Raw genomic sequence first — 18083 nt, 5'->3', positions numbered from 1 at the left:
TCCCGGAGACTACCATCGTTTTTACTAAACCCCTGTCCCTTGAAAGAAAATGAACAGAGGGGGAGAGAGATGAACGTACAAATGTCCGCCTAAAACGTATTCCTCTACCTGGAACTTTGTTCTTGATTTTAACTGGAATTAACCTTTGAATAATAGCACTCTGCTATCTTTAGGATTGATTCATTCAAAATCTTCGGTCCAATATTTCAAGAGGGGAAAAAAAAAGGCCGCCGACCGTAAGCTTTCTTTTTCTTTTCCTTTTTGAGAGAGATTTGAGTCTCCTCCGGGTCCGACGGCCCAAATTTCATCCGTTTCTCACTCGTCTGCTCTCAATGGAATTTTCTTTGTTTCTATTCCGGGGGAAATACAATTCCGGTTTTCTCCGGTCAGGGTTGCTTTTTCTGGTTTCTATTTTCTAGTTGACACACAATCCATCGATTGATTCCGCTTTGAAGTTGTTGGCGTACCCTTTTTTTTGTCTACGGGTAGATGTTTTCGAGACAACCAGACTGGCCTTGATTTCCATACGGAATCGATAAACATCATTCAGTTAAGTCAGTCAGAAAAGCCCGTGATCACGAGACTTGGCGGTGATCCTTCCAGCTCCGTTGGTCTTTTCTTGCATTTTGAAATTCGAGTCAAGGTGACGGCGACCTCGAAGAGAGAATACAAAAGGAAACTTGGGGCTCCATACAACAAGGCAACAACCGCCTTTTTCAAACAGTTTCCTTCTCGTTTCTTCTTTCAGATTTAATTCAATATGCTGAAATGTCAATAACTTTTATGTAATAAACGCCCAAAAATTCCAAGTATGACTCATGGCCATTTTCTACTTGAATTAGAAAAAAGGAAAATTTGCCGATTTTATTGCATAATAGACGCAATTAAAAAATGGCCGCCAACTTTCGGCCACGTCCCGTTTATCGGATCACCGACCGCCCTTCAATCCTACCATAAAAAGCTAAGAAATTGTTCCAAAATTTTTTTTTTTTTTTCTTTTCTAATCTCGCCTGCTTACGTTTAAGAACTTTGTTTGCCAGCAACCATAGATAATCGAATTGGAATGGGACTTGATGAAATACATTTGAGTTGGGTAACGATCCTAGTTGCGCCACACCGTCGTTTTTTCCCTAGCAATAGAAGTTGTGAGTTCTTTACCCCATCAAAAGTAACTTCTTTTGATAACTATTATCAAAGGAATACGGTCGCTGACCCAATAAAGTTTTTCTCCAAAGCAAACAATTTTATAGGCAAACAGTGCCAGTCTCTCCTGATACTGAACAACTCGTTTCAAAATTCCAACGCAATCTAAACTCTGTTTAGGATTAACTTTAAATAATTAAATCGGATTGCCGGAATCAAAAAGAATTTTTGTAGGACAAGGTTAACCGCGCATACATAACTATTTTTCTGTAATCAGCCAACTTTAGGCGACCCTTACACACTGTAGATAATCGTATGACCCTGACTTTCAAACCGTAGACGAACGCAAAACGAACAAAGAAAACACGAGGATCAAATACCGCATATCGGTAATGCATTATCAGGGACGAATGGGCGTGCGACAAGTCGAATCATTTCTACTTGGCAAGGGCTCACGTCTGCAGTTGTTGCCCATCCACGTGACAAAAAAACATTGGGCAAGGCACGTAAAAGTCTAGTACATCCTTCATACGCATAGGGCCGTCTGGCTCATAGAAGCTACTACCTATCCGTATATAGGACATAAATGGGTGAAGGTCGACAGATCTGAAACGTCCGGGTACAGTAATAGCTTGGAAATGTTACGACTGTGGGTCTCGCTTCCAACCTATATCAATATTTACCTTCCTTTTTCCCACCGTCACTAGTGACAACCACGTTAGTTAAGTCTATTTTTGACGCAACGAACCCAATAGCAAGTAGATGTTCTCTTTTTCGTATTGATTCGAACCTAACAGGCTGGGTCGATCAAAGCCGGAACAGGACCAAATAAAATAAAAAGCGCCTCTGACGGTCATTATTCCTTCTCAAACCACTAACCTGACACTAACGAGCCACATCATTTAGAAAGAACGGCCCGATTGCTAGTCCACTTCATGTGGAGGAGCAGCGAATGCAAACCTACGCGCAAAAAACAAAATAGAGACGTAGCGTAGACAAGTTTGGAACAATGGTTACATCTTACACTCGATAGAAGTGCTGACGTTGTGAAATGCAAGCGTTACCTGAAAACGAATCGGAACGGAAGCAGCCGGAAAATAAATAAGTCTGGCCGTCTACCAACACACCGGACGAGACAACTGGCGGCAATTGAAACCGAAACAAGAAAACAAAGTGCTAAGAAATACAATCACGCGTGTGCCCTGAAAATAATTTTAAAAAATGAAAATCGAATGCCGTCGTCTGCCGGATATTATTAGTACGAACCTAAAAACGTGTTCAAACGAAATATCTTTTTGAATGATTGTTCTGTTTTCATTCTTATTATTCGAATCAATCTCAGTTCGAGAAAACTAATCGATAGACAAGAAGTTAAAAAAAAAAAAAAAAATGAAAAAGAAAAGCCAAAACTAATTTTGAACGTGCCGTAAACATGAAAAGAAATAATGGCGGGAGTAAATAGTAACAGAGATAGTAGGCAAGAGCAAAACGGCCACAAAACAACAATTTAAAGAATTTTTTTTTTCTGTTTGTTGGAGGGGAAAATCGCACGAGTTCATCCATTCGTATCAGGTATCACTGTTATGTATAAAAAAAAGAGCCACGACATATCGTGTGTGATAGCATCATTCTCTTCTTTGACAAAAGTAAGAAGGAATGTGAGGAGGGGCAAAAATCGATTGATTGAACTTTTTTATGGTTTGTTTTCCTTATTTTTTTTCGCAACATATTTATGTGGGACCTCTGCTGGATATCTGCGAACGTGCGGGGAAATAAAAAAAATTAAATAGAAAAAATCCCCCTTCCCATTTTACCTAACCAAAGATTTTGAATATTTTTGTTTTGCGTTAGACAAAGGAAAGATGAAAAGAAAAAAACTACTACGCCGACGACAACCACGATCGGAAATGAAATGGACAGCTATAACGACGAGTGGAAAAATCCTAGCGGACTCTGAAGAAATAGAGCGCGAAAGAGAGAAAAGAAAATTGAAAACAAACCCTGGGGGGTGGAGACCTTTGGTTAATTGTTTTTCTCTTTCCTCGCTGGTGTTGGATTGAGGAAAAATGAAACCCTTTACTGCCATAGATTGGTGGACAAGGTGGTGGTTTGTTGCTGTTGTGGTGGAGGTGCCGATTGCATTCCGTGGAACATGTTGTACGGACTGCTTCCGTTGCTGGTCATCGCAGGATTCATGGACATATTGCCCATCATCACACCTACAATGGCACGTGATTACTATGACGACGTACGAACGAGTGAACATTTTTAGGACTAACCAGGTACTAGATTTGTAGCATTGGCAGTAGGCATCATAGGATTTTGCACGGCTGGGCCGAAATTCAATCCATTCAGTTGTTGAGAGAGCTGGCCCATTTGCGCTGCTCCCGTCTGAGGTATCGCGCCATTCGTTGAAAACATAGGACTAGAAAACATGTTGCCATGTTGCTGTTGTTGCATAAGAGGATTAAAGTTGCCGGCCATCATAGCCGATTGATTCATTGACGGAGAAGACGCAAATGCCGCTTGATTCATTGAGGGAGCAGCAATAAATGCCATTTGGGGAGCAGCATAAAGTCCTATGCATGTGGGGAAACGATAATGTTTACATAGTTCTCATATTTACCAATGACGTATTACCTTGACTGGCAAACATGTTTTGCATGGGTGGGACAGCCGCAGACGCAGTCGTACCACTTTGGTTATACAATGCCATTATAGAATTTTTGTCCAATGTCCGTTTTTCCGTTGTACTGGGTGTTTTTTGGTTGAAGAAACTATCTTCGTCGGCATTTTTCGATGCTCCTGCCATTACGTTGTTCGTGCTATTATTGATCGTGGTTGGTGCTGTCGTCGTTAAAAGACCACCAAATAAATCACTCCCAGACGAGCTACCGATTGCCGTATCTGCACGTAATTAAACTAGATTTTTTAAAAGTCCTATATGAAATTATATAAGGAATACCTAATCCTAAAAGGTCTTGAGCTGCCGAGCTAGTTTTAGTTGATGCAGGGAGGGATGGTACTTCAACTGGAGCCGGTAAGCTTACTTCCTTCACAGCTGGCGAAGAAGCTGAGCTGATTGCCGATGCGCTTTCTGTAGGGCGCGGAGTGCGCGAAGATGACTGAGTGGTGGGAAGCTCAAGACCAGCAGCTGGGCTTCCATTAGTCTTACGTTTGGCTTCTTTCTTCCGTTTCATTTCCATTTCGATCTCGGCATCCCATGACACCTTCACCGGTGGTGGACATACCCATTCCCTTAATAAAGATGACATTATAATATAAATATAGAAGCACAAAGTGAAAAATTAGTTGTGGGTATTACTTTGCTATGTATTTCTTAGTCTCATATTTGGCTCGAATAAAACTCTCCAGTGTTGAATCTGTCTGAGGCCTTCGAAAACTATCAGGAAGGTTTGCCTCATATACTGCTCTGGCTCTGCTGTTGCCCATTTGCTGCAAGGACTGTGAAGAAAATGGAAAATAAAATTTGCACTCTTCTATACAATATGATTTGGGGATAGTTTAAAATGAAGAATCAGACTCAATTTACTTACAACCACTTGCTCAGGAGTCCAAGAATCTAAATTGACTGATTTCACTGAATAAAAAAGTAAAAAAACATAGTTTATTTTCATTAACTAATGCTAAAGTATGTAAATGTGAATACCTCTGGATATGTGGACTCCCAAGTTTCGATGGATTCCTGCGCAACGGATGCACAGGAAAATTCCAAGATTCCATGAAGCCCATCTTGGTCCTATACAGAGATACAATTTAGTATGTACATAAAATTATTTACGTACCTCATGAGAAGGATACCTTTGGCATCGCAGTCAACGCAATACTTGTTGTCTTCATCACGTAACATCGAAGCTAAAATTGTTTGACATTTTTCTTGAATAAGTTTCTGTTTTTCTTTTTCGGTTTTTGACACAGGACTCGACATGACTACGTTTCAGTTTTAAAACAAGGTTTTCTCTTAGCAATCCACTACTACAGGGCAATAAGTGTGAAGTAATATGGAAAAGGGGGCCGATCAGACGAGAAGAAGACTTTAATCAAAACGTCAGACGATAGAGGAATGGGATTGAATTAATGCAATGCAGGTGGCGTCGGCTCTTGGACTTGTGAGTATACGTGTATCCAAACTATCGTACTCTTGCGCTAGGTGTCGACTTCACCGTACAAAAATGAGCGCCAAAAACAAACTTTTGTTCTTGTTAATTTACATTTTACCTAACATTACGTCGTTGTTAAATCTCGTTCACGTTTTAACTGCATACAGCTGTCGATATTTTGCATGAAATCCCCAGATAAGAAGATATTGTCTCAAAATAGACATGGAGCTACAATGACAACCTGTAATAGCAGAATTTCTTGTTTATACACATAATTTAATGTAATCATTCTTTTTAAAAAGTATTACCAGTGTTTTTTTGGAAATGATTTTACAGCAATGTGGTATTTTAATATACGAAAATAATTCATTTGAAGTAACTAGTGCAAGTTACTTTAAAACAATTAAGATTTGACAAACAACTGCTTCATCCCTAGCTGTTCAAACAAATGTTTCCAATCAAAACTACATTCAAATGTAGTAGTAATACCACTCAGTGGATGACATTTTTATTGGGAATAAAAAACAATGATAAAGCAGAAGACCAATTGAGAGATAAGACAACATATTAAGCCAGACTCAAGTTTGCTGCCTGAAGGTACTGTTGAATATAATTTTGTGCCTGCGGTGGCAGAGCGACACTTAACATGGGTGCAATTCTTCCCGGATGCTGCGTTGATAATCTATGCAAAGATTGAATGAAATAAGCACGCGGATCGGCTACTTCAGCGACTGGATCACGCTCCTTTTTACCGACAAACACCAATTGAGAAAAAGCTGATTGGTAGCCAGGTGTGTCCACGATTTCAACAAAATGTTCATCTTCCGGCACTGACTCATCCTCGGGTAGTTCGAATAACCCAATGAGTGAACCCAGCACGTGGCCCCAAAAGCTACTATAAGTTCCTAAAAGTGATACGTGAAAACGATTAGATAAGCAGACGAACGCTATCTAGTGATAAACAAAAAAAAAATAATCATAATACCAGTAAAGCATTCTGGAGTGTCGCAAAGAAGACGGGTAAGTCCAACAGCGCAAATTTTTCGTTCCAAAGTGCCCGAAACACGTTGCACTTCGGGTACAACGAGACGTTCGAGTACCATGGCAAAGAGCTTCGGTTGAACAGCGTCGATGATGGCAATCAACTCAGATGTACCATAACGTATGGCAAAGAGGGAGAAGAAGACAAGAACTGATTTAACGTATTTGGTGGTTTTTGAAGATGAAAGTCGCTGGAATAGTAGAACAAACAATTTGTTCAAGAAAGGCGACAATGCCTCTTTGGGTAAATACTCTATCATGCTTTGTAGCAAGTAAAAACCTTCATGATCATTGGATTTGCTGGCTACCAGCTTTTGGAAGATACCCAACAACGCTTCCATCTTTTGCGATGCGACCACTTGGCGACTCCCAATTTGGATAAATGCCTGAAGAAGACGTACAAGTGGGTGAATATTGGCAGGTCGTTCCCATAGAACGGGTACCAGCAGATGAGGAAACAGAGCCATGTAAGATTCAGGCACTTCGGATTGCCCACCACGCAACTCTAGCATGAGGGATAAAATTTGGAAAACATACGGGACGAATTCTTGCACGTCCTGCAATAATATCTCTTGAAATGACGGAAAGAATCCTTCTTCAAAGGAAGCCACAGCAGATCTATCAGCTTTGCAACCGATGCGAACCGACAACGAAAGAGTTTCAAACAGGTAGTGGTTGAAATGTGGTTTCGATGGGTTCCGGGAGACCAACATAAGTTTATGATTGAGGCCAACTAACGTCTGGCCAAGATAAGGTAAAACGGCCTCTTGAAGAGACGAAAAGGTTCGCATGATGGCCTTCATAATGTATTCGTTCTCTTCCGATCCTGGTAGAGTCATGGCGTAAAATAGATTTGCCAACAATGCTTGCTCCATTCCAGATAAATCTGCAGCTTTTATCAGAGCCGAGCCATCTGGCCCTTTGAGAATTAGCAATTTATCGATGGCATTGGCTGCGTAAGAATGAACCACGAGGCTTGGTGATCGCAGTAAGTCCACTAACGGCTTCAGCGAGACGAGGATGGCCTCGCGGGGCAAATGGTTACGGAAAGTCATCAAGTACTTTATGGCGTCAGCTTTCAACACCAGAAGTCGATCTACATTCGGCTGCTGCAATTCGGGCACGATTTGTGTACGGTAAAAATCCACTAGATCCACCAACTGGTTGGTTTGTGTCGTGCCATGTTTCGCCGTTTGACCTTTAGAGGCCAGTGCAATAATCAGGTAAATAGCCGAATCCTTGGATCTCCAGTTCTTTTCTGGGTTCTGGCTGTAAGACTCCAGCATAGCGGTAACATATTGACCAAAAATTGCCGTCATTTGTGCCTCAAAGGATTTTGAAAGGGCTCTGACTAGATCACAAGCTGCCCGTCGACGTGTGTCGACATCAGAACCTTCAATGTCGCGGCGAATATACTCTTCCGGGTTATCTTCAAAAAGTTCTTCATCAGATGGACGGAAATCCATGTTGGGTAATATGACTTTCTCGCAAATTGAACTCAGAATGTTGGGGTCGGCAAATAGGTCCTTGTAATGCGGTCTCTCAGCAACCGAACTCAAAAAACCTATTGCATTGCTGACGAGTGAATCGTACTTGACCTGGATAGCGAAATGGAATTAGATTTTTAGGTAACTGAAGTATTTATTGCAAGGATAATTACCTCCTTTCCTGTGGTGACTAGCAAGTTCCAGACAGCTGTGACAAACTGGGGTAAATAGGGTCGAAATTCTTCATCGTACTTTGAGGCGTACAGACTGATATTGTCACAGATTTGTGACTTTAATTGCTCACCCAGTCCAGCTTCTTCATCGCTGTCGCTTTTCAGTAAAGGATTATCGGCTGTGAGTAAAGCAAGGAAGTTATCCATCCACGTTTTCATATGGTCCTCGAAATGCTCAGGAAGGTCTTGGAAATTCAACGAATAGAAAATCTTGCAGATGATGGTCAACGAGTTGTAGATGACTTTGACGGCTGCTGGGTTAGTTGCATGCTGAGCAGCCAGACCCATCATTGTAATAAAAAGGTCCGTCAACGGCTTGGCAAAATTGTCTAAGACCAATTTAATCTCAGTCCACAATTCTTGCGACTTGAATTCATAGCGATAACGTTTAAAGATTGAATGAGCTGTGTGTAGGACACCGTTGATGATGTGAAAATCGCCTGTCCCGAACTTTTCGACCATTTCTTGGATGAGATTAGGCCACTTTGCTGGAAAATCTTCCCGACCAATTATCGAAACAGCATCGCTTAGCTGACGTTGGATCGATTCTGGGGCTTTGAGCATTAAACTGATGATAAACTGTTTGACAGTCTCTCTATCAGAGTGGTGGATTTTATCTACAGCATCTTCTTCAACTTTCCAATTACGTTTTACATAATTTTTGAATGTGACAGCTCCAGCTACTCTCAGTGTCATGTCAACACCATCCTTATCCACCAAATTTAAAAGCAATAGGGGATAGTTTTGTTTGCCTTCAATACTTTCAAGACATTTCTCAGCTATTGAAGAACAGTCCTTTCAGTAATATTACATGTGCATAGCTATGCTATTATGTGATATTACCTGACTTTCTTGTAGCTCCATCAGGTGAAAGAGTCTTCTGTAGATGACCCAACAATTCAGCCAAATTTGCCTCATTAATCTCCATTCCTGAAAGAAACGAGACAGCCATTATTTAGATGTTGTCATTGCCTACATTCTCAAATCTTACATGAAGTTCTTTATAGACTCTCTTTGGGAACAAAAAACAGTAATGGACTTGTGAATTGCTGAATTTTGTAAATTAGAGATCGTATTTATTAATTTTTTTTAAGTGTGGAACATGCTTGCAAAAAAAAACCGTCATTATTCTAAATACAGACTTTCATCACCTGACAATGGGCTTGCGTATGCGTTCCCTTCAAGAAATTCTTTTTCTACGAATGATTTTTACAGTAATCGTGCACTCTATAATTTAATGTCTTACCGGAATACGACAACGAACGGTTGAGATGACCTCTCTAAATTTAAAATCGTCTGTGTGGTTTAAAATCATCTGAGGGCCGAGGCTGATCATAGCGGGCGATCGGCGCGGAATCTAACGGTGGAAATGAAGAACTTCACGATGCCTGTTTTATCCCAATCTCCTAGATGGCGTAGTAGAGTAACGCGGGAAAAAATTTTTTTGTAAGTGAAATACTTCCATTAATCTCCCGGCTCAAACCAATCTCCATAATTTTTTTAATTATAATATTTCAACGAATACAATCACGTCTATAAATTTAATGTCAAATTTTTGGAGAATTTTGCAAAACCGTAAAATTTCAGTAGTAAAAATCACGTATGAATCAGAAATTAAGGCACCAGGTTTCCAAGAACTTCTTTTAAAGGTCCGTTTCATCTTCCCCATCTGAATACGGTTGATCCAAAGTGATACCATATAGAACATGGGAACCAATCCTGGAAAAAATATCAACAATTTAAGGTTAAATTCTAAACGATAAAAACCCTATAACGTACTGTTCATCTGTTGAGATGGAATTGCCTCTGCTGGACTGCGACGATGATATGATAGTGTCCGATGACGACGACGCTGCAGGTGAATAGCGGCGTTGTTGCATAGTTTTTAAAGTCTTATTATCGTAAAGTACAACATCTTCCATTTCTTCCACAGGTACGCTAAAAGAGCTTGGAAATTCTAGAATGGTCGGACTACTGACTGAATTGGTCTTCAAGATTCCACGTTTGACTGTGGTGGAAAGAGGCGGCATAATAGACGACATATCTTCCCCTTCATTCTTCGCATGACTACTTAAGGCAGCTTTTCGCTGGAAGTTGCTGGTGATGGGCGAAACGTTGATTACAGCGGCAGTTCGAGCAGGTTCTGAAGCCAGTTCTTTAGAGTACGGAGCAGATTTGTAACTGGACCGAGAATAAAAAGTTGCTTTCTCGGGGTCGTAGACAAGAACTGGCTTGCCATTTTCTTCTTCCTACCAATCCGATAGACCAATCAAAATAAGAAAAATTCCAAATATGTGAGAAAACCTTACATACATCAAGAACGAAATTGGGATTATCCTTGCCCGAATAGGTTTCGTAGCCCGTACTAGCACCCGTGCCTTTAATAGCAATACCACTTTCAGTGCTTGAGGATCCGTTACTATTTCCAATCTCGTGATACTTGCTTCGTCTGTAGATGTTTATGCCAGTTTATGAACGGTTTAGTTCAATGCAGAAAACGAATTATATAAATTTTGCAAACGAATAATTCCTATGTTTATACTTAGTAGCCTCGCGACGGATTTTCTGACGCCAGAAGATTAACAATGCAAGGATGATGACGACGATGAAGATTACGAGAGCACCGACCGTGATCCAATACATATCCAGCAAGTCTTCCGGTAAGACAATCTGATAAACATGGCCATACTCCCTAACAGCTGCCTTTGTTTTATCGGTTGGGAAGGCGTACATGATCTCGGATTCGTTCGTTTTTTGGTAGAAGGCTCGAACAATCACATGCGTCAGACCACACATCGTCACGTCGACATTCCATCCATGGTAGCAGTTCTCCACTTCTACTATGTCGACAGTACCCGGCTGACTAAAATTTTGAATTGCAGTAGAGATTTATTTAAGCTCTATTCAAATAATAATTGCTGCTTACCTTAAACTTGGAAAAATTTCACCTTCGTCTAACATCCCGGACGACTGGGCATATTTCTGTAAAATATCAGCTAACTGCACAGCTGCTGTAGCACCAACATATTCGTGGAAGACGATATCAGTTAAAAGAATGTCTGGATCAAATGGCAATGGCGTAGGGCTGGTAGGAAGAAGGGTAGTTGATGGTGCTGGTGTTGTCAAATTCTTTTCTACATAGCGGAAACAAGTACACGTTCATTCAAAACCTGTATCTAACTGTTAAGCAGGCACTCCTTACCAATCACTTGGTAGGAGATGAAGAATCCCTTTGCGGATGGCTGCTGGTCGCCTTCAACAGCTCTTGAAACGTAGAAGACTAAATGGGCCCTAGGTCCGTCGACGAGAAACTGGACCTCTTTGTTGATTTGCCATGAAATAAGCGCCGCGTTAGTTTCTACTTGATAATCCGATCCTGTGTCAATTAAAAACTTTGTTCTTAATAACTCATTTTTATTCGTATAGATTTCTGATAACCAGGTCCGAGTTTGATGTAGTCGCCGTTGATGCCTTTGATGTCCAGCACATTGACGGTGAGCAAAAGATCAACATAATCTCCTGCCACTGACGTGACATCAATAACATGAATATCTTCTGTCGCCTCCGAAGGGTACGATGTCCCATAACCGGGGGATGTCATGTTTCCTGAACTTTCATTGTAGTAGTGGACGTTCGAACCTGAAAAATAAAATACGTCAACAGTTAAACATGAAAAGTAATGTTTTAAATTAAAACGTACTTAAGAGGGTAACGCTGTATTGTATCTTGAACATAGAGCGATACTCCAGAACGTTGACCACCATCCAAAGACTATTGGCTGAACTCTGGTACTGGTAGGTTGGCACACCTTCTGGAAGTTCATTCTCACTCCCGTTGCCATACAATTCGGGTGGAATTTTGTTTGATTCCAGTACAAGGCCGTTTCCGACGGAAAATTTATTATATGATGTTGCTAGAATAAAGTTTTCGTCCGTCAGAGTCAACGAGATTTGCGAATTCGGGCACGAAGAAATCGTCACTTGGTACTGTAAGATTAAGAAGAGAACAATGAAGACGAAGAAAAGAAAATAAACGGGCGTTTAATTCCAAAAATGACACACTGGTTTTGGTTTTTCTCACCTTTCCTCCTTGTTCACTACTCATCGGAGTAGGAAAGTTAGGGCTCTGTATAAATCCTGATAGGTCTAGTTGCTGAGTGCAATCGACTATCAAGTCTACCAAACATTCCTTGTTGCTGTTGAGGGTGCAGGTGGCTGGGTCGCCAAAGTCGATATCTTTTGTCCATACCAGTCCCACTAAAGAAAAACAAAAATTAGCTTTAACCGTACATTATTTAAGAAATTACGTTAACTTTACCACAAAAAAGGTAGAGCAAAAGGTGCATTTGTATCGCCATCTTGATTGTTTGTGACGCCTTTTGCCGTGTTGAAGTTTTCAACTAACGATAACATGGCCCGAATTGTTCTTATCAGACTTCTGAAACCAGTGACGACACCCATTGCATGCCATAGAACACAGATGAATCTACTTATCCTGTAATGGCGCAATTGACGATTTGCTTTGTTTGAACATGGAGCCGTATAATTCATCGTTGAGGGCAATCGCAAACTGTACAAGGCAACGCGACAGAAATTTTGCTCGAACAAGGAAGAAATAAAAGGGGAAAAACTGGGGGAAAACAGTCGTTTACAACAATTTTTTATCATTCGTACGGACTTCTGTGATTTTCGGTGCAAGCACACAAACAACGCATGTAGGGACGAGAAAACACGATTGTAAAAAATGAACCAGTGTCATTTAGGCGAAAATGGATACTAATTAGCACAACCAAACTTATTTGGCGAGAGGAAATGTTGAGTACCTCTCAAATTCAAACAATCAGCACATATTAATGGTAACGTTTATACCCAAATTGCCATTTTCGGCAAACAACTGTGCGATGGAAGTGTCAAAAACGAGGCAGTCCGAATTAAGAATCGCAGATGACACGCCTTCATGGATAGACCGTGGTGTGGCTTCCCATGTCAGTCGCCGTCTGTGTCCGCTCAATTCCAGTCTAGAGAAATAAATACCTAAAACTGTAAAAAGATATTTAAGTGCTTTATTTCTAGTATAAGTAACCTGTAGGCAAAGTTATCGGCTTGCTTCCTTGTACCAATAAGCTGGACGATGGCGAAAAATTGTTGTAACCCATCGTATTTTTCTTGTTTCTCAAGTACAAGCATGAAGTGGTGACCAAAACATGATTGCATCATGACCCAGTCAACAGCGCCGGGGAGTGCAATATCTGTTGCTAAAAAAACAATATCTTCACCTATTGCAAAATAATTAATGTCAGTCAACCCCGAAGTGAATGATAAATCAGCAGTATTAACCTTGAAGTGTCGTGATAGATCGATGTTGATTCAATAGATGAGGCATTACTTGCTCTAATGCTCCTTGCCATTTGCAAGATGCACCAGGGCACGGGCAAGAGTAAGGTCTATACTCACAAACCTCCTCATGATCTCCTTTATCTGTATGTAACATTGAGACTTGGCATCCTGATGTAGAAAATTTACAGGGGAAGAGGACGGTGGAAGCAACTTTTTCCATAGCCAAATTTCTGATATTGCCTGGAATTTCAAAAGGCACTGTTAAACTTCAACTTCCACATTTGTATGCAAGGCTTTTACCTAAAGGCCCTCTGCATGTTGGACAGCAAGAGAGTTTTGGTCGACAGTTGGAACATACCTATAGAAATTAAAGAGATGTTCAATGCTACTCATTACACAAGCAATAGTTATTATAATTTTCCCGGTAAAACCAGAAAACAAATGTAAGGGCTGCTGGTAAAAGGAATTAATATGTACAAATATCATACCAGATGCCCACTTGGGCACTGCAGTATTGGAGGAAGGACATATTCGAAGCACACAGGGCATTCAAAGAAGCTAGCCAAATCTGTTGAAGAGGCTGTGGTACCCGAAACTGATGCTGTGCCAAGTGCAGATGTTGATGTGGATATACTTGATATACTTGATCGACTTTTAGAACTTTCTTGTTTGAGAAAACTCATTCTGCTATTATAAACAAAAAAAAATAATCAACACACTTCCTAACACACAACAATTTTATGTAAGTCAAATACAAGAAAAGAAAACCTAAACTGCCTTAATTAACAGTTTTTTTAGTTCCCAAATTCAATTCGCCACTTCAGTTCCATAACAATGGAACACGATTTACATTTTCATTGTAACGTAAACAAACCTGTGATCACTATGGCTATACCAACTTTATAAAATGGTTTTATGTGGTGCCAACTTCTATGGTTAAGGCAAGGTGGCTTTCGTGATCTTCGACAAGGGGTCCGTTTATTAACACATTAAACAACACAACTCCATATGACGTAAAAAACTAAGACGGCTAAACAGTTTCTTATGGAAAGTAGCTAACTTGCTGTGGCCAGCTGTAGCCTGTGGCCGTGTAGCCTGTACCGTATAGCTCCAGGCCTCCATAGTATAGTCTATATCCATACCTCCATTCACTCCATAGTGAAAACTCAAATATAATTTTTAAAAAATTACTTTGATACTTCATTACAATACCTAAATTATATTTTAAAATACGATTTCTATTTAACATTTTACACTTTAACAAGGTCGTTTAAATCGAAAAACTTGCAGTTTTGACATTAGTTCCTATGGCAACCGCTTCTTCCGACGTGGAATCTATTTCTCCATCTGTTCAGCTTGAACGCCGACCATAAGTTGTTTATTTAATGACCTTAGTTGTTAGTTCACCAAACGACATCACGTTAAATGCCGTGACTGTGATGTTATTTTCATAATATATGCTGTACAGTTAGTTCAATTTCATTATCAATCATGACGGATCGTCGACAAATACGAGAAGCAACTCGGATTTTTATTTTGTGTGTTTTCTGGTCAGTGGTTCCATTTCTCCAACTGACTTGAACCATGTCATCTAATAGATATTATTGGCACCTTACATAGGTATCTCATATCTTCTAGCAACAATGTTATTGGCAAACTTGTCTTAAATGAATTTCCTTATCCAATGACGCTAACAATGGTCCAGCTACTCTCCATCTCCCTATATTCTGGGCCACTCCTGAAAATCTGGAAAATACGTCCAGGATTACAAAGTAGTTTCTCAAAAGACTACTACTGGAAATTGATAATTCCTTTAGCATTTGGAAAGTTCCTCTCCTCTGTCTTCTCACATATAAGCATCTGGAAGGTGCCTGTTTCATTTGCCCATACAGGTACCATAGCTATGAAAATACCACTATTTAGAAGATTTTCAAAAACAAACAGAAAAATCTGTGGATTTGGTTTCATCTTAGCACAAAATTCTCACATTACATTAGTTTCTAATAAATTTATCTATAACTATAGTGAAAGCATCAATGCCTCTTTTCACTGTTGTGTTGTCCAGGATTTTGATGGGAGAAAAGCAAACCTTGCCTGTAATTACTGAAATTTTGTCTGAAAAGTGGAAGATATTAATACTGCATTTTCTTTAAGGTTTATTTATCCCTGATTCCAATCATCATGGGAGTGGCGGTAGCAACCGTTACCGAAATATCCTTTGATCTGGTCGGAATGTGGAGTGCATTGATAGCGACGTACGATAAGAATAACAAACAGTTTAATATTTTAAAATCGATATTGAAATTTATCGTTTACCAAAATCAAATGTCTTATAAAATAGGTGCGGTTTCAGCCTCCAGAATATTTTTAGTAAAAAAGTGTTACACGACACAGGAGTTCATCATTTAAGACTCCTTCACATGGTATTACGTTTTTGTATCTCAGATGCATTTGGTGCGTAGCGTTATATCGTCCAATAATTTGTTCTAGCTAGGCCAGCTTGCCCTTTTGATGTTCACTCCGGTGTGGGCAATCTTTGATTTGTGGAACATCATCCAACATGTAAACATTGTGAGTATATTAAAAAATAATTAACTTTTTTCCCTGTCACACTTAATGATATCTTCTAATATTTTGGACAACCCATAAATTATAGGTTAAATTGATTTCTGCTTTTCTTTTCAGAAACCAGATGCAAACATGTTTATGATTTTCATCTACCTATTTGCTGATGGACTGCTAAATTGGCTACAGAATGTAGTGGCCTTCAGTTTACTTCATTTAGGTGGGGTTCTATTTTTAGAATGAAGTTTCTCTCCGGTTCTATAATTGTATGCATTGTTTGTTAGTTACGCCACTGACATACGCCGTGGCCAATGCATCCAAACGAATTGCGGTGATTAGTTTTTCGCTGTTCATGTTACGTAATCCTGTAACGTCAACCAATGTAGCAGGCATGGCCCTAGCTATTTTTGGTGTACTCTACTACAATAAGGTAACAAGACTGAGAGAATCATTAATTTCAAAGTTAAAGACGACGGTTTCGTATAGGCGAAGTACGATGCCAATTTAAAGAAAAAGAAGTTGACTGTTTTACCTCTTGTTGATCATAGCAACGGAGGGGTCTCAATTGGTCACAAATTTGCCCTGAATCGAAGCTTCCAGCACATATGATGTACACAATTTAAATACAAAAATTATCCCTATATATTAGTAATATTCCATATACCAACCGAATCTTCTTGGTCGAAGCACTATTAAAATATCAACGTCAATTATAATTCACTTATTGTGCCAAAGAAAATTTTTCAAATTGCTGAAGACATTTGAATCATCATAAAGATAAACCATAGAACTTCTTAGACTATCCTGTAATGTCCACCTGTGTAGAAACCATACAACAAAGTTTAGTACTCTTACAATGACACCATTGCAAATAACATATATAGGTGCTTACCTGTGGAATTCGAATAGCCACAATACAGATCCCCATACAAAAGCAGCAAACCAAGGCCACACTTCAAAACTAGGGTTGCTGATGTAACCTTCTTTAACAGCTAATTTTGCAAAAGCCACCGTAATTCTCGATAACAAATAAAGTACAATCTGCCAAAATATTAAATTTAATTAAATTTGATGTTCGGAAACATGAAATTATATCATTTACGAAGCTCGTAATCTTAGCGTCGTATGCTTACCTGTTCGTTAATTTTATCGTGCGTGCCAAAAACGAAATAGCCACCGATAAAAGCTGACAAAAACGGGTGAATGCTACCTTTTTGTCCCTCAACACGTCGCATGATGGCCATAAGTGTCTTGTAAATTAAAACAAATGTGGCCAGATTTCGCGAGTGGGTAATGGTAGCACGAAGGATCCATGTAAATTTATCTTTTAATGATCCACTTCTGAACAAAAAGGTCATGACCATGGCATGTGGGAAGCGAATTTTTGCACCATATCTGAATTATCAAAAGTAATGATATAATGTTTTTAATCATACATTCAATTGTCAAACTAGAAAGGTTTAACTTGGGGCCATTCATGCCTAAACATGTACATATTACATTTGTGTGATCTTTAAGTCTGAAACTAAAGCTAGCTCCTGAAATTGTAAAACTGAAAACGTTCTTCGTATGATAGATGAAATGCTGTATGATAGCATAAATAAACTAGAAACCTTGTTTCATGTTAGATAAAACTCTAATGTATACACAACTTCAACAAAAATCAATAGATGTCTAATGAAGTTAAAATGCCATCCATGTTTCCATTCATCATCCAACATTACCTAGCAAACAAATTTTAATGTAAAATGGAACATTCTAAGTATCCAAGTTAGCCTAAACTAGGTATAAATCATTAGTTAATAAAGAGTTTCGAACTAGAACAATGCACAAAAATGACTATCGAGGCCATAATAAATATACACTTCGGAATTCACCGAATACAAAATATACTTACACAGCTCCATTCCGAAGTCCTTTAATAATAGCTAATAACGGATGATAAGGGACAGGGGTCGAAAGAAGTAGATGATGAAAAAGCGTGGAAAGACTCATTTTTGAGAAATATTTTATAATAGATGTATGCAAAGTAAGGTTTCCTTTGCATTGCTCATCGAACCATTGACGGCAGTATAATCTACGATGTTATTCTGACACAAGCAGACACACCGAACCGTATGGAAGACACGAGTTGGTTTGTTGTAACTGGCAAGCTTG

At 39.5% G+C, this 18083-nt stretch overlaps 6 protein-coding genes across 8 annotated transcripts; 1 reads left to right on the top strand and 5 right to left on the bottom strand.

Moving 5' to 3' along the window:
- Positions 1–2455: 2455 nt before the first annotated feature.
- LOC130699358 (stromal membrane-associated protein 1-like) lies at positions 2456–5270 on the bottom strand. Its single transcript, XM_057521703.2, has 8 exons — positions 4966–5270; positions 4814–4903; positions 4701–4744; positions 4469–4608; positions 4109–4401; positions 3784–4050; positions 3423–3722; positions 2456–3362 (listed from the first exon to the last, which is right to left on the bottom strand). The coding sequence occupies exons 1-8, from the start codon at positions 5090–5092 to the stop codon at positions 3220–3222; spliced, it is 1404 nt and encodes a 467-aa protein (XP_057377686.1). The 5' UTR covers positions 5093–5270; the 3' UTR covers positions 2456–3219.
- A 514-nt stretch (positions 5271–5784) lies between these two features.
- Positions 5785–9290, bottom strand: LOC130699337 (exportin-2-like). The gene is made up of 5 exons (XM_057521673.2): positions 9272–9290; positions 8869–8955; positions 7966–8804; positions 6250–7903; positions 5785–6169 (listed from the first exon to the last, which is right to left on the bottom strand). The coding sequence occupies exons 2-5, from the start codon at positions 8951–8953 to the stop codon at positions 5832–5834; spliced, it is 2916 nt and encodes a 971-aa protein (XP_057377656.1). The 5' UTR covers positions 8954–8955; positions 9272–9290; the 3' UTR covers positions 5785–5831.
- Positions 9291–9559: 269 nt separating this feature from the next.
- LOC130699342 (uncharacterized) lies at positions 9560–12509 on the bottom strand. The gene is made up of 10 exons (XM_057521680.2): positions 12343–12509; positions 12106–12281; positions 11726–12011; positions 11464–11664; positions 11228–11401; positions 10952–11159; positions 10568–10888; positions 10339–10474; positions 9805–10274; positions 9560–9744 (listed from the first exon to the last, which is right to left on the bottom strand). The coding sequence occupies exons 1-10, from the start codon at positions 12380–12382 to the stop codon at positions 9669–9671; spliced, it is 2088 nt and encodes a 695-aa protein (XP_057377663.1). The 5' UTR covers positions 12383–12509; the 3' UTR covers positions 9560–9668.
- Positions 12510–12540: 31 nt separating this feature from the next.
- Positions 12541–14425, bottom strand: LOC130699382 (E3 ubiquitin-protein ligase Siah1-like). Of its 3 annotated transcripts, none has more exons than XM_057521734.2 (6): positions 14236–14425; positions 13850–14048; positions 13662–13719; positions 13362–13601; positions 13108–13300; positions 12541–13042 (listed from the first exon to the last, which is right to left on the bottom strand). In XM_057521734.2, exons 2-6 carry the CDS (start codon positions 14042–14044, stop codon positions 12865–12867), a joined length of 864 nt encoding a protein of 287 aa, XP_057377717.1. In that variant the 5' UTR covers positions 14045–14048; positions 14236–14425; the 3' UTR covers positions 12541–12864. The 3 variants fall into 3 exon arrangements, with proteins under 3 accessions (XP_057377717.1, XP_057377718.1, XP_057377719.1); XM_057521735.2 differs by having other exon boundaries at positions 13850–14045; XM_057521736.2 differs by lacking the exon at positions 14236–14425 and adding an exon at positions 14130–14172.
- Positions 14426–14646: 221 nt separating this feature from the next.
- Positions 14647–16556, top strand: LOC130699376 (solute carrier family 35 member E1 homolog). The gene is made up of 9 exons (XM_057521727.2): positions 14647–14911; positions 14982–15253; positions 15387–15457; positions 15516–15616; positions 15703–15784; positions 15852–15932; positions 16047–16146; positions 16211–16356; positions 16413–16556. Exons 1-9 carry the CDS (start codon positions 14853–14855, stop codon positions 16533–16535), a joined length of 1035 nt encoding a protein of 344 aa, XP_057377710.1. The 5' UTR covers positions 14647–14852; the 3' UTR covers positions 16536–16556.
- Positions 16551–18051, bottom strand: LOC130699386 (peroxisomal membrane protein 4-like). The gene is made up of 4 exons (XM_057521741.1): positions 17824–18051; positions 17060–17321; positions 16819–16967; positions 16551–16743 (listed from the first exon to the last, which is right to left on the bottom strand). Exons 1-4 carry the CDS (start codon positions 17919–17921, stop codon positions 16644–16646), a joined length of 609 nt encoding a protein of 202 aa, XP_057377724.1. The 5' UTR covers positions 17922–18051; the 3' UTR covers positions 16551–16643.
- Positions 18052–18083: the final 32 nt, after the last annotated feature.

This window comes from Daphnia carinata, chromosome 7, assembly GCF_022539665.2.
Source record: "Daphnia carinata strain CSIRO-1 chromosome 7, CSIRO_AGI_Dcar_HiC_V3, whole genome shotgun sequence".
In the NCBI taxonomy this organism is placed as follows: Eukaryota; Metazoa; Arthropoda; class Branchiopoda; order Diplostraca; family Daphniidae; genus Daphnia; species Daphnia carinata.
This window is presented reverse-complemented; position numbering and strand designations above follow the sequence as displayed.